This window comes from Myxocyprinus asiaticus, chromosome 5 (genome assembly GCF_019703515.2).
Source record: "Myxocyprinus asiaticus isolate MX2 ecotype Aquarium Trade chromosome 5, UBuf_Myxa_2, whole genome shotgun sequence".
Taxonomy (NCBI): Eukaryota; Metazoa; Chordata; class Actinopteri; order Cypriniformes; family Catostomidae; genus Myxocyprinus; species Myxocyprinus asiaticus.
In genome coordinates, this window is record NC_059348.1 from 46,839,676 (window position 1) to 46,855,174 (window position 15,499).

The following is a 15,499-nucleotide window of genomic DNA, read 5'->3' on the forward strand; positions in this document are numbered from 1 at the left end:
CATTGTAAGTGCCTCACTGTAACCTCAATTTTTGCTTTTTTTAAAGAAAACGAGGGGTGAGTCGAAACTAGTTTTTGTGGTTATCAACATTATGCCACAAATGCTGTGATTGAGCTGAACTTGTATTGAATATTCCTTTAAGTAACTGATTTTAAATGAACTTACGTATTAAAGTACACGTAAATGGCTTTAAGCTCATTTTAATGAGCACATCTGGTCATTATTGATTCTTACACAATATGGTGCCTTGGTCAGTTGTAAATGGTAATCGCGTTTTATTGACTCATGAACAGATAAATACAACGCATATGAACTGTTCTTTAGGAATGTCCAGAGATTGGGGGCCTGGGTAGCTCAGTGGTCAAATACGCTGGCTACCACCCTTGGAGTTCGCTAGTTTGAATACCAGGGCGTGCTGAGTGACTCCAGCCAGGTCTCCTAAGCAACCAAATTGGCCCGGTTGCTAGGGAGGGTAGAGTCACTCCTCGTGGTTGCTATAATGTGTTTCGTTCTCGGTGGGGCGCGTGGTGAGTTGAGCGTGGTTGCCGTGGTGGATGGCGTGAATCCTCCACATGCGCTATGTCTCCGTGGCAACGCGCTCAACAAGTCACGTGATAAGATGCGGAGGCAACTGGGATTCGTCCTCCGCCACCTGGACTGAGGCGAATCTCTACGCAACCACAAGGACTTAAAAGCACATTGGGAATTGGGCATTCCAAATTGGGAGAAAAAAAAAAAAGGAATGTCTGGAGACAAATTGTAATACACATAACTTCATCAGTAATTGACAACATTCATAATGTTTAAGACAACAAAAAAAAAAAACATAAATTTATAGCCAAAAATACAGATTCTTCTCTTCTAAAGTGAAGACACAATACATGTTTTCCAGGATTCTACTTGTGATTTTGATTCCAGTTTGCAAATCGATTCGCTGAATGAATTGTTCATTCGACTTTTTGAAGTGATTTGCCAGACAAATTGAACAAAATATTTGTTTTAAATAATTCATGCAGTTTACATTTGCTGCTATGTTATTATTTGTTGCAAAAGTAACAAAAGTGTCAAGTGAAATGTATCAGAGTAAAAGTATTACTTGTCTCTTCAAAGTGTTGTGAAGTAAAAGTCAAGTCAACAGAAATATTTATACTTTACCCTCAAGTAAAGTAGAAATATTCAAAAACTGTATTTAAGTGTAGTAATGAAGTATTTGTACTTCTTTACTATATACCTCTGACAACAATATCACACCTTTCCTTGACAAGCAATACAATTTGAGATATCATGCATGTCCATACCACAAACTATACTGGACAAATTGAATTCCATAGTTTAGTACTTGATTTTAATTGATAAAAAGTTTAGAACAAACCACTAACCCAAAAAATGAACAACAATAATAGTCATACCTGCCTTAGCAAGCACCTTATTACACCTGGAAGTTAAGAAATTATGCTGTAATGTCATTAATCAAAGATCAAGATCCACCTGTTTAGCAGAGCTCCCTCAGTTTCATTGGCCAGATTTCCGGCTAACGTGTTTCTGTAGGGACTAATGTGTGCTGTTGTTTAGCTGGGGGGCGGGGTCAGGATAGACCATTACATCACTATCCAGTACAGGCCATAGTATTGATAGCAGACACATAAACCCACTCTCACAGCCAGAGAGCTCCACTAACATCACTAGGGTAAACATTTCATTAAGCTACATTACAGACAGAAGTGTGTGTGTGTGTGTGTGTGTGTGTGTGTGTGTGTGTGTGTGTGTGTGTGTGTGTGTGTGCGTGTGTGTGCGTGTGTGGGCAGCTTTAAGTGGTTTACGAGGGCTTTTTTTTAGGTTACAATCTGGTAATTACAAGGGTATTATGCTATAAATGTGGTTTACGAGGACATTTCTAGTGTCCCCATAATTAAAATCGCTTAAAAATACATACTAAACTATGTTTTATTGAAAATATAAAAATGCAGAAAGTTTTTTGTGAGGGTTAGGGTTAGGGGATAGAATCTATAGTTTGTACAGTATAAAAATCATTATGTCTATAGAGATATTTGCTGTTTGTTCAATTGACTTGCATTAAATGAACCAAAGCAACACAATTCTAGATAGCCTGGTCTCATGAACTCTACGTGACTGTGGCAACATTTTTGCGGAAGGAAATTACGTGCCTTAGTACACGTTTGGCTGCAGTTTCTCAGTGAAATGTCCAGCGGGGGGCGCCAAAAGCGAGCGAAATGTGTTGCAATCAGATTTTTAAAGGTGCGCACAGTCATTTTTTTTTTCCACATTTAAAAAGTTTTACTTCTAAAGAAAGCAATAGTAATGTTGAAACATGCTATATTATTGACAGAACGTGTATAAAATCATGTCCACTCATGTCAGATGAAGAGTTCAGTCATATCAGTAACCTTATAAAAGCTCTTTTAATCTACATGGTGTGGGAGAACTCTCATGAGGACAGCCATGTTAACGTCACATGACCAGCTGAATACTACTCACTAAATCTCAGCAACTGCCCTGTTTTTGGACATTTTAATTCATGGATTAAATTAATCCTGGTTTACTGTGTATAGTGAATTTCTATTATGGCACTGGCAACTGAAAACTACTGCGTTTGAACGATGCAGCTTCCAGGCCATTATGTGTCTTTGTAAGCCAATGTAGGTTACTTCAACATACTTCAGATAATTACTGAGTGCACCTTCGAGGTGAATATCAGATGGAGGTTTTAATGAGTAAAACGTACCTACCTAACCTAAAATTTCAATGTAAACCTAACTAATAGTGATCTAAAATCAAATGAGAGGTGAACAACAGAGACCTCCTTACCCTTAACCAACACCTAAACCTAACCGATAGTGTCCAAAAACAAAACGAAAAATGATAAGCACATTTTCTGAAGCAACCAGGCCATGTTGTGTCGCTTCTATGACACTCTTGTCTCACATGTCAGCTTGTATGCTTGACTGGTCTCCAACCACGTACTTCAGAGTTCAAAGTCCAACACTCTATGAGGTGAGCTACAGCCGAAGCTAATCACATTGGAATAAGTGTGTAAATGTTGGTGATTCTGTAATACAAGCATTAAAATTTATCATTTTACAAATGATGCGTTATAGTAAAAGTGTTCTATGTCATAACATAGATGTGTTTATAAAGTCATAATCAGCCGTTGTAGTGAAAGTGAATAAAACGCACCATTGTTGTAGCACCTTCAGTATTAATTTCACCAGGCGATTGCGACGAAATGTTGAATTTGGCACAGGAAGAGATTTGTTCATGTTTAATGTTAATGTTTAATGGCTGACTAACCTAATGAAGTTAAGTTAAATATATTTTACATTAATTTAACCTAATCCAACTTAATTATGTTGGCTCAATGAAACTGACTTTATCTGAATGAAAGACATCAAATTAATTAAATTAAGTAAGGGTAATAAATTCACAATAGATTTTGGAATTGAAACCAATTGGTTTTGGTTATCGGAAAATGCTGATTATTTCAAAAAGGCCAAATGTAGGCCAGTTTATTGGTCTATCACTATTGTAGAGTAAATAGAGCACAACAGTGCTCACCCACTTTTTTTTAGCCGACTGGATTTCAGAAGTATTTTTCCCATTCATTTCTTCCATAGACTTTTCGTAAAATCCTTTATAAAAGAGTTCTAAGCCATAAACTAAACCAACCAGCTCCCATGTGAAACACAACATTACAAACTTTGATTTTAAGTAAAAAAGTTTTTTGAAAAAGTTTTGAAAATCAGACAAAAAGACAAAGGTACAAGACTGTGTACTTACCGTCTATCACAAGGGCACAAACTACAATCACGTGAAGCATTGTGAATGACATTATCGAATATAAAACTATTGAGATGTTGATTATAAGGATAGGAACAAGACAGTTTACGTTTATTGTAAAATATTCAGAAATATACAAATATATAAGTAGCTTGAGGGTTCAGGGAGACTGACTAGTTTGCGTCATTCACAGTGCGTCATGGGAGTGGGCGGTCGCTTCCGGGCTTGTTTGGTGGGCTTTCTTGGCCGCATTTCACTAATTGGTGGATCTTTCTCTGCTGGAATATGGGTAGTTGTTCACTACACTACCCGTTCACTACTACGCTATTAAACATGGTTTTTAAACAATTAAGTTGAAATAACACGGACTGATGGCTTCAACAGAAGCATTGATGAACAACCTTGGATTTCACGGTAGGTCTGTCTTTAAAGGTTTGTAAATTATCTTTAAAAATAATTAGTCTGTGGAAACAATGAATGGGATTTTTAGTTCCAGAACCAGACTGTTGTACAACTCTGTTGTACAAACTAAAGAGGAACAGTTAAAATTGGTAAAGAGGATTGCAACATTTTCTGATCCCATCATCGTTTCCAGTTTTCTCTCTATGGTGCCTAATTAAGAGGCAAACAATTTCAAAACTTTAGCATATTTTGAATAATTGGCTTGAGAGTTTTCTTGTAGTTCTGTGGCAGTCTCATCCAGACATAATCACTGAAGTCAAACACATCCACTTTGACTCACAGTGGAGTTAAATGAGGATTTACAGCAAGAAAATGTGTCATTATCTCTAATGAGGAAGAACAAAGTCTCCAACGGAGAGCTCTACAAGACGGGACGAAATCAAGGACAATGCTCTTAAATCAAATGTCTCCTGTATCTTCATTTCTTCCAGTAGAGAGCTCATTCTTGGAGAATCTCAGAATGTCATCTCTCTCTCTTTCTCTCTCACTCTCTTTCCTTATCACACTTTCATTGTCTGCAGACAGTTTGGCTTTCCATATTGGGTCAGGCCACAGCGTCGCTCAGTCACTCCTGAGCTGCCGCGGGCCGCCTGCCTGTTCAGATAGTGTATCAGTAATCTCCAGCTTTGAGCAGCCTGTGTGAAGTGGTAAGGATTCCCCTGGGCATTGGAGCCATTCAGGAACACTGCAACAGCCATGAAGGTGTATTAATAGACTGAGATGATGAAGTTGAGTGTCCTTGACTACGGCTGAGTGACCGTCTGATGGACCTTCTACAGTGAGAGGACCTTACGAATAAATACGCATGGATGTTGAGGGTCTGTACAGTGATAACCATTAGAATAAGTGAGGTTAAATTCCTGTTGGTAATTTGAAAATTGTTTGAAAAGTATTCCTTTCCCAAACATGAACATTTTGTTATTTCCTAACCCTATGCAGCTCTTAACATACGTACAATGGCACTTCATAGTGACTAATCTCACTGTTAATTTGGCAACAGTAGGTCGAAAGTTTTGCTGCTGAAATCGGTGTGTGCTTAAAGAAATTCAAATCACTGTCCCCAAGTGTTATTGAATGTATGGGCACGTGAGAGCTTCAGTGTCCAGGTGAAATGTCCACAGAGTGGCGCTAAAAGCGAGTTGTATTTTAAGTTTTAAATTATGTAATACAGTCAACAGAGATGCATATTTTATTAACTCTACCCATAACCCAAACCCCAACCCTAAGCCGAACCGTTAGTGGAGTAAAAATGTTATCACAACCATTTTTATGTGAACACGATTACTTCCTGGTTCCCTGGGGACCAGAACCCGTGTCACTGAGGTTGCTTATGCTACACGCTATCAGTGGCACTAGACGGAAATGTGATAATATTTGAACTGATGCAAAAATGTATAAAGGGGGATAATGCTTGTCAGTAATTCGGCAGAATGGTGTTGATTACCGGGTGCATGAACTTTCAGTAACAACATGTCTTTTTCTCATGTGATCATGTTGCACAAACTCACAATAAAAGTAGTCTGTATGACTAGTGTGAGGAACAGATTTAAAATTAAGTCCTTATACATCAAACACATACCTGCATCAACGTAACAGCATTGCCTACAGAAGATTATTAGTGAATAACATATATATGGCTTCAGAAGACTTGGAATGTAGTACATAAGTCATATAGACTACTTTTATGGTACATTTATGGTGCTTTTTTGTCCTTTTTGGAGCTTGACAGCACCTGGTCACTATGAACTGTTCTTGTATGGCAAAAGCAGCCTACCAATTTTAAAAACATTTCTACTTTTGTGGTCAACAGATAAAAGAACAGCATACAGGTTTGAAAAGACATGAGGATGAGTAAATAATGAAAGAATTTTCATTTTTGGCCGAACTCTTCATTGAGCTTTCGTCAATAGAATTTTAGAATATCTAGTGAAGAACAGCCAGGATTGAATGTGCACTCAGATTGAGTATTTGAGTTTGTTGATTTAAGTAAGCCTGACTTGTTTCCAGATGGATCCTGAGCCTCACTGGACACATTGGACAAAGCTGACCCAAAGCCCACTCATGGACGCATGACGACACAAATCAGGGATAAAAGCCATTGATTTACTTGTGGCTGGGTCACACACACTGGTTTGGCATTGTGCGCGTGCGTAGTACACTTATGTGCAAGCTTGCGTGTCTCACCATGTGTGTGCTTACATTACTATGTAAATGATGATGGAAAACATCAGTATTATTGTGAAATTTAATGGCATCAGATGGTATAGAGCATGTGGTTTCTGGATGTTCAGTGTAAACATGAAATGGCATGTGTTTCGTTCAGCTATGCAAAAACAAGGTTGGGCTTAAACGAACAAAGTCACTACAGAATTCAGCCTAAAATTACAAAAATCATGATAATCAGGTCTGTTCATGGCTTTCAATTAAATAATTTGCAATCAATTAAAGGAATATTCCAGGTTCAATAAAAGTTACACTTAATCGACAGCATTTGTGGCATAATGTTGATTACTAAAAAAAGAGGAATTTTGATTTGTCCATCCTTTTCTATAAAAAAATAAACATAAAAATCAAGGTTACAGTGAGGCACTTACGGAAGTGATGGTTTTAATTTTGGGGTGAACTACTATCCCTTCAAGTCTTACTTATTAGTAGACCTATCTTTAGATGCTTTGTCCATGATGGGTATACAGTACATTGTAATGAGGGCCCCCAAAATCAATTTGATCACATATTGTATTTGTGTTAAGCTATATCAGACTTGTGTATCTCCTTGCTGTGCACCAGTTGTGTCAAATGACGACATATGCATTTCTATGTGTTCTTCCACCATTTATTAATTCACCAAATACAGTGAAAATGGTATTTTAATATGCAATGATTCATTCTTAGAATGTCATGACATTTTTTGTTGCTTTTTTGCTTAATAAAACGATGTACCATTATTGAAAAGTATTAAGGTTTCATGCACAACAAACCATAGTCAGTTTCTTTAGAATAATGGTAAAAAAAAGAAAAGAAAAAAAAGAAACACAAATCAAAGAGAAAAAAATGTCCAAAAACCAGTCAAATAACAACGTGTTATTTGAAGAAATTCGTAAACAATGCAGTAGATTTCTAATATAGCCATTTTCTAACAAATTCTTCAACGAAGCTCAGGTCACAGTTTACGATTTCCATATAACAGTAGATCAACACGGATGTGTGCAAAAACCCCGAGAAACATTCATTCGGTAAGTCTCTCTTTTTTTATTTTTTTTATTTTATTATTTATATATATATATATATAAACCAAACAATTATCCTCTTGTCTCTGTCAAAAGAATTCCTTGAATTTTAAGACGACATACTAACATATCATTTAAATGATTATTTAGATATAAAAATACAAATATGACTTTTAAAAATAAAAATAAGCGTGCCAGGGTAAGATTCATGGTGGCACCTCTGTTGGCACCGGAGTAAAAGTTCATGCAAAGAGATGGACACAATGGAAAAAAGTGAGGAGGCGATGAAAAGAAAAGAAAAAAGTCAAAATATAAAACGAAGAAAGACGTGTTCATGTTGGGTTAATTACATGAGGGCGTAATGCCCACTTTTCTTCTGTGCTGTAATGATGATGTGAATCCGTGGCACAGATGCGGTGATGCGCAAAACAATAGATCACCAAACAACGCAAAGACTACGCTTCAACAACTGTGGTTATGTGTATGGTAATAAATTCGCAACTTTTTTTTGTCGTTTTGGAAAAAGAAAATGTTCACATTGCACCATCCGCGTATGAGTATACTTAGAAGTTCAATTATCTTTATGGGAGTTCAGTGTCTTTGTGTGTGTCTACAATGTCTCTAAAAGCAGCAGTCGGATTGAAGTCGACGCTCAAGGCAGATCCATGAAGATTGATCGGTGTGTATGTGTGTGTTAAGGGAAAGGTCTTTGAGCTAAGATACTGTACAGCATTAATAACAGAGCTTGAGATGCGATTCAGTCATTCGTTGAACTTCGTTTTGCTTACAATGCTTTTGGAAGATGATTGTTGTGGAATAATAATGACAAGTCCAGCCATTTCTATTCACATGAGCAGAGCCGCAGAGAGCGCAGCCTCAACACCTTCCTCAAAGCTTTCATTCGGGGGTCGTTTTGTAGAGGATTGCCAGCAAACCCCCAAAATAAATCTCTCTCATCTCTCCATTCTTTAATTCGCTTTTTTCCCTTTTGTGAAGTCTCCTCTTGGTTCTCGCGTCCTGCCATCATCATCCCTCCATCTCTTTGCAATCTTCTTCACATGCACAACCGACAAGTGCTTCAAATCGTTGACTGCAAAAAATCGGAATGTCTGCAAGGCATCGCTCGGGTTTACACACCCGGTGACGATTTGTCAGTCATGCCTTTCAGCACCTCGTCTATTCGGTCGTCCTCGATGACCACTGTGATGAAGAAGAAGAAGACAGACAGACAGCTTAAGTCAAGACTTCGAACAATGTGTTATATGTTGCATTAGCCAACTATGTAGCCTACAGCGCATAGTTTGAAACTGCGCATAACTGAAACTGGTTATAGCGAAGGTTCTAGCGAATTGCGCAAACATCTCAAACAAATAAGGGGCGGTTCACACGAACGCGTCTTGGCGTACGTCCGAGCGCGCTGTTGTTCATTTGTTTTTCTACACGTGCTGGACGTCTTTTATCGCGCTTTAAAAAGATAATAACTTCAACTATTATTGCGCTTTTTTATACTATACAATAACACATACGTCTGAACACCCCCTAAGAATATGTAAAAAAAAAAAAAAAAAAAATGCGTTTTCAGAACAACGTTTGCTCTTATGTCAAACGCCATTCGGTTCGGTTAAATAACTGCAAGACATTGCAAAATACATTGAAGAAAACAAAACCGCAAGACCAATGGCAGTCTTTTTACCTAACATGCTCGTTAGTTGGCTTGTTTGTGTGTTTGGTGGTTTTAGATTTTTTTTCCCAATCTCACTAAATGCTCCGATCGTTCCTAATCGAACATACACGTAACCCCAATCGGAACAGAACCGTTATCTAACCGGCAGTGTCTGATTATCTCTCCATGAACGTGGGTAACATTTTGTAGGACTATTGTAAATGCTCACCTCTCTTCGCTCTGCCGATCTGTCCAAGTTTTGGGGGTCTTTTCGCCTGCGACGCTCCGAAGAACGCGTTGGTGTCCTGCAGCCCGCAGCTGAAGGACATTTGACTGACATCGTTGTCCGCTCCGTATCCGCTCATTTTCCCCTCGCCGTAGGGCAGAACCTCTGACATGACTGTAATGAAGGACGGGCTCTCAACGCAGAAGGCTAAGGCCGAAACAAGTGCACTTTTTCCACGGTGCTGATGGATATCCAAAAGTCAAACTACTCGCACTGCCAACATCAAATCGCATTCAGGACTGGAGTGTTCGGTGCAGAGTGCGTCGTACGGGGTGAGAGAGAGACAGAGAGAGAGCGCGGCTGAGTGTACGACTACATCAGCGGTCAGGTGAAGTCTGCTGTAATATACGGGAGATCCCGCGATCATAAAGGAAACCCGCGCGGAACAGTGAAGTCATCCATCCGGGCGGGTGTGTGTATGTGCATATTTATGAGAGAGAGAGAGAGAGAGAGAGAGAGAGAGAGAGAGAGAGAGAGAGAGAGATCTCCAAAAGGTGCAAGGGTGTCCCCATCAGGCGTAAACTGAAAATGCCGAGAGAAGACGCTGTATTCACCGCGGTCGCTTCTCTGTATAGCCTCCCCAACAAGCGTATTAGGTTTTGGTTTCCAGAACAGAGCTTTAATGTAGACAACTTTTTTTGGTTTTCCAGGAAAGTTTTTTCTTTCTTTTTTTTTCTCTTCTTTTTAATGAAATAGAACGTTTGGTTTTGGTTCATGGTTCCCATAAAGTTCACTTAACCTCTTAATTCCTAGAACCTTTCTGCATCTATGCCGCTACCTCAGGAAACAGGCAAGCCATCGAGAGATTAATTACTTATTATAATAATATATTATAATTAATTTTTTTATAATAATTAATAATATAATTAATTTTAATTATTTATAAAATGTAAAGTTTATATATATATATATATATATATATATATATATATATATATATATATATATATATATATACACTGATCAGCCACAACATTAAAATCACCTGCCTAATATTGTGTAAGTCCCCCTCTGCCGCCACAGTGCCAACCTACATCTCAGAATAGCATTCTGATGCTATTCTTCTCACCACAATTGTACAGAGCGGTTATCTGAGTTACCGTAGACTCTGTCAGTTCCAGCCACACTGTAAAAAAAAACAAAACAAAAAAAACGGTGAAATGTCCGGCAGCAAAAGTTGCCAAACAGTTACCATAAAATTACAGTAAAATACTAAATTCAATAAATGAATTACTAAAGAAAATTCCATAACTCCAGGCTTTGTACACTTTTGTGGCTTCTCTCAGTGATCTTGTTAGCCATCATTAAACCAGTGGCCACCGCCTGGTCTGTGAAAACATCAAATCAAATTTATATGTTTGAACCTGCAACCTGTGTAAAGTAATTCTGACACATCCTGTTTACTTTTCAGATCAATTTAGCATGCATACAATTGTAATGTAAAATGTAAAAATCTGAAATCATGATAACTGTTGTTGTTGTTATTGTTATCATCGGTAATTGTAGTATTAGTATCTGAATTAGCTGATCAGCTGGAAGTTACTAAATTTCGATGACTGATTTTCTACTTTTCTCTGCTCTGTCATTGTAACTCTAACACTTATGAGTGTGTTGTCTGGCATAATAAGCAGTTTGATGATATAACTTACTGGCAAATTCATAAAAATAAAAAAATAAAAATAGTGACTCATAGTATGTGTAGCTGTATCACTAACATTCCAGCCTTCAACTTTGTTGATGTGGAACTTAAATATATTTACCATGCATTTAATGTTAGAAAACGGAAAATTACTGTTAAGTTGCAGTTGATTTTCATTAGGTTTTATAATGTGTTTATTACTTAAAATGTACAGCAAACATGCGTTTGTTTTTAAATAAATGCGCACAGAGCAGGAAAAATGTAAAAAAAAAAAAAAAAAAAAAAAAATAATAATTATTGGTCAGTGTTTTTACACTGATAACTGTATTTTTATACTGATATCTACTAAATTAACACTCAAAACCATAAAAAATAAATAAAAATTGTACAGTCGTGTTATAAAACAGTGACTTCTTATAAAGTTACAGACTTTGACTGTTACAGCAGTCATTGAAAAACTTGTTTTTTCTGTATTTTACAGGTATAATCTCTTATTATGAAAAAGTCAGATAAAATCTGTAATTATTTTCTGTAAATGTCAGTTAAAAAAAAAAAAGAACATTTTTTGAAAATGGGATGAACCAGCTATTACATTTTGAAAATTTAATTAGCTAGCCTTTGGCTCCCGGTTCCGGTTAAATGAAGGTTAAGAAGATTCTGGTTATGTCGTTGTTTATTGTTTTAGTTTGCTTTCTCCGAATAGATTAATTTACCATGTATACCGGGAAAATGTCACAGTAACACGACATTGCTAGCGTGGACGCGTCATTATTGCACGTCACTAACAGCGCCGCCTTTACTCTGTTTCCAGATGCCTTCCATATGCTTCCTTTGAATTATGTTTGAATGAAAGGTGTGAGAATTTTATTAATGCACGCCTGACATGAATTATGAAGCATATCTATCTATCTATCTATCTATCTATCTATCTATCTATCTATCTATCTATCTATCTATCTATCTATCATCTCTGTCTGTCTGTCTGTCTATCTATCCACTGTATCTGTCTGTCTGTCTGTCTATCTGTCTAATTCAGCACCACGGACAGCGCTCGTCCGGGCACCTAAATTACCAGGTTTTTATTTTCTTAGATTATGTAGCAGCTACCTTGATATTCTACTCTGAAAATATGTTCAAAACATGTGAAATAAACATTCCTTGCAGTATAAAAAGGATATGTGGATTGTTTTTCTGTGAATCAACTCAAGCATTAGATTGTTGGTATGGCAAGAGTCCTTAGAAGCACATTTTCATATTTTAAGTGACCTCCTGTGCAAAAGTGGCAGAAAAATGGTCTGTAGGCTACCGCTCCACTGCCCAAGCAAATTAATGAATGAGAGTAGGGCTATCCATATAAGTGATGTTTTTGAAGGGGAACTGGTCACAGAAAACTGCCGTTTCAAACTTCAATGTGGTGCTATCCAGACCTCTCTCAGATGCAGGAATGTATTTTATATTCAAACTTTTCAATGCTGCCAATGCAAAATGTTAGTTTAAAGGAATAGTTAACCCAAAAATGAAAATTCTCTCAACGTCTCACCCTAAATAACAGATGTGTATGACTTTCTTTCTTCTGCTGAACATAACGTTTTTTTAGAAGAATGTCTCAGCTCTGCAGGTCCTCACAATGCAAGTGAATGGGTGCCAAAATTTTGAAGCTCCAAAAAGCACATAAAGGCAGCATTAAAGTAATCCATATGACTCCAGTGGTTAAATTCATATCTTCAGGAGCGATATAATAGGTGCAAGTGAGAAACTGATCAATATTTAAGGAATAGTTCACCCACAAATGAAAATTCTCTCATCATTTACTCACCCTCATGCCATACCAGATGTGTTTGACTTTCTTCTGCAGAACACAAAGATTTTTAGAAGAATATCTCAGCTCTGCAGGTCCATACAGTGCAAGCTGATGGTGATCAGCACTTTAAAGCTACAAAAGCACAGAGAGTCATTTTAAAAGTCAGTTCTCGCGTGAACATGACAACGCACTTACATCACGCGAGAGGCTGCGTGTACTCGGTCCTCTCATGAATGCTCATTGAAAAGTGACCGAAAGTAAACAATTATAGTGAAAAGGACATAAATATTGATCTGTTTCCCACCCAAATATAATTATATATACAGTGCTGTGAAAAAGTATTTGCCCCCTTCCTGAATTATTCTATTTTTGTGTATTTTCCGAGATATAACATAAAACAAAGGCAACCTGAGTAAACACAAAATACAGTTTTCAAATATATATGGTTTTTATTGAAGCAAAAAAGTTTTCCAACACCTATCACCCATGTGAAAAACTAACTGCCCTGTTAAACTTAGCTGGTTGTGCCAGCTTCAGCAGTAACAATTGCAGCCAAACACTTCCGATAATTGGAGATCAGTCTTTCACAACATTGTGGTGGAATTTTGGCCCAGTCTTCTTTGCAGAACTGCTTTAGTTCAGCAACATTGGAGGGTTTTCGAGCATCAACTGCCAATTTAAGGTCCTGCCACAGCATCTCAATTGGGTTCAAGTCAGGCCTTTGACTAGGCCACTCCAAAACTTTAATTTTGCTTCTATTGAGCCATTCAGAGTTGGACTTACTCCTATGCTTTGGATCATTGTCTTGCTGCACAGTCCAGTTGCACTTGATCTTCATCTCACGGACTGATGACCTTTAGGATTTTCAGGTAGAGAGCAGAATTCATGTTTCCCTCAATTATTGCAAGTCGCCCTGGCCCTGAAGCAGCAAAGCATTTTTTTTTACACGTTATTTTTTATATAATTAATCGCACTGAATTAACGTGTTAAATCGACAGCCCTAATATATATACACATATACACACACAATATATATATATATACACACACACACAGTTGAAGTCAGAAGTTTACATACACCTTAACCAAATGCATTTAAACTCAGTTTTTCACAATTCCTGACATTTAATCGTAGAAAACATTCCCTGTATTAGGTCAGTTAGTATCACTACTTTATTTTAAGAATGTGACATTTCAGAATAATAGTAGAGAGATTGATTTATTTCAGCTTTTATTTCTTTCATCACATTCCCAGTGGGTCAGAAGTTTACATACACTTTGTTAGTATTTGGTAGCATTGCCTTTAAATTGTTTAACTTGGGTCAAATGTTTTGGGTAGCCTTCCACAAGCTTCTCATAATAAGTTGCTGGAATTTTGGCCCATTCCTCCAGACAGAACTGGTGTAACTGAGTCAGGTTTGTAGGCCTCCTTGCTCGCACATGCTTTTTCAGTTCTGCCCACAAATTTACTATCGGATTGAGGTCAGGACTTTGTGATGGCCACTCCAGTACCTTGATTTTGTTGTCCTTAAGCCATTTTGCCACAACTTTGGAGGTATGCTTGGGGTCATTGTCCATTTGGAAGACCCATTTGCGACCAAGCTTTAACTTCCCGGCTGATGTCTTGAGATTTTGCTTCAATATATCCACATGATTTTCCTTCCTCATGATGCCATCTATTTTGTGAAGTGCACCAGTCCCTCCTGCAGCAAAGCACCCCCACAACATGATCCTGCCACCCCCATGCTTCACGGTTGGGATGGTGTTCTTCGGCTTGCAAGCCTCACCCTTTTTCCTCCAAACATAACAATGGTTATTATGGCCAAACAGTTACATTTTTGTTTCATCAGACCAGAGGACATTTCACCAAAAAGTGAGATCTTTGTCCCCATGTGCACTTGCAAACTGTAGTCTGGCTTTTTTGTGGCAGTTTTGGAGCAGTGGCTTCTTCCTTGCTGAGCAGCCTTTCAGGTTATGTCGATATAGGACTTGTTTTACTGTGGATATAGATACTTGTTTACCTGTTTCCTCCAGCATCTTCACAAGGTCCTTTGCTGTTGTTCTGGGATTGATTTGCACTTTTCGCACCAAACTACATTCATATCTAGGAGACAGAATGTGTCTCCTTCCCAAGTGGTATGATGGCTGCGTGGTCCCATGGTGTTTATACTTGCATACTATTGTTTGTACAGATGAACGTGGTACCTTCAGGCATTTGGAAATTGCTCCCAAGGATGAACCAGATTTGTGGAGGTCCACAGTTTTTTTATTTTCCTGAGGTCTTGGCTGATTTCTTTTGATTTTCCCATAATGTCAAATGAAGAGGCACTGAGTTTGAAGGTAGGCCTTAAAATACATCCACAGGTACACCTCCAATTGTCTCCAATTAGCCAATTAGCTTATCAGAAGCTAATTGGCTAATTGCCTAAAACCTTGACATAATTTTCTGGAATTTTCCAAGCTGCTTAAAGGCACAGTTAACTTAGTGTATGTAAACTTCCTACCTACTGGAACTGTGATATTGTCAATTAAAAGTGAAACAATCTGTCTAAACAATTGTTGGAAAAATTACTCTTGTCATGCACAAAATAGATGTCCTAAACGACTTGCCAAAATGATAGTTTGC

The 15,499-nt window shown here is 37.7% G+C and overlaps 1 protein-coding gene across 1 annotated transcript; it reads right to left on the reverse strand.

Moving 5' to 3' along the window:
- Positions 1–6,513: 6,513 nt before the first annotated feature.
- On the reverse strand, positions 6,514–9,831 carry LOC127440437 (calcium/calmodulin-dependent protein kinase II inhibitor 2-like). Its single transcript, XM_051697000.1, has 2 exons — positions 9,377–9,831; positions 6,514–8,684 (listed from the first exon to the last, which is right to left on the reverse strand). Exons 1-2 carry the CDS (start codon positions 9,543–9,545, stop codon positions 8,614–8,616), a joined length of 240 nt encoding a protein of 79 aa, XP_051552960.1. The 5' UTR covers positions 9,546–9,831; the 3' UTR covers positions 6,514–8,613.
- Positions 9,832–15,499: the final 5,668 nt, after the last annotated feature.

Excerpts from the sequence above, each read along its gene's own strand:
- LOC127440437 (XM_051697000.1), bottom strand. The coding sequence starts at position 9,545 with ATGTCAGAGGTTCTGCCCTACGGCGAGGGGAAAATGAGCGGATACGGA. Across the intron at positions 8,685-9,376 it reads GATCGGCAGAGCGAAGAGAG|TGGTCATCGAGGACGACCGA; the intron begins GTGAGCATTTAC and ends TCTTCATCACAG.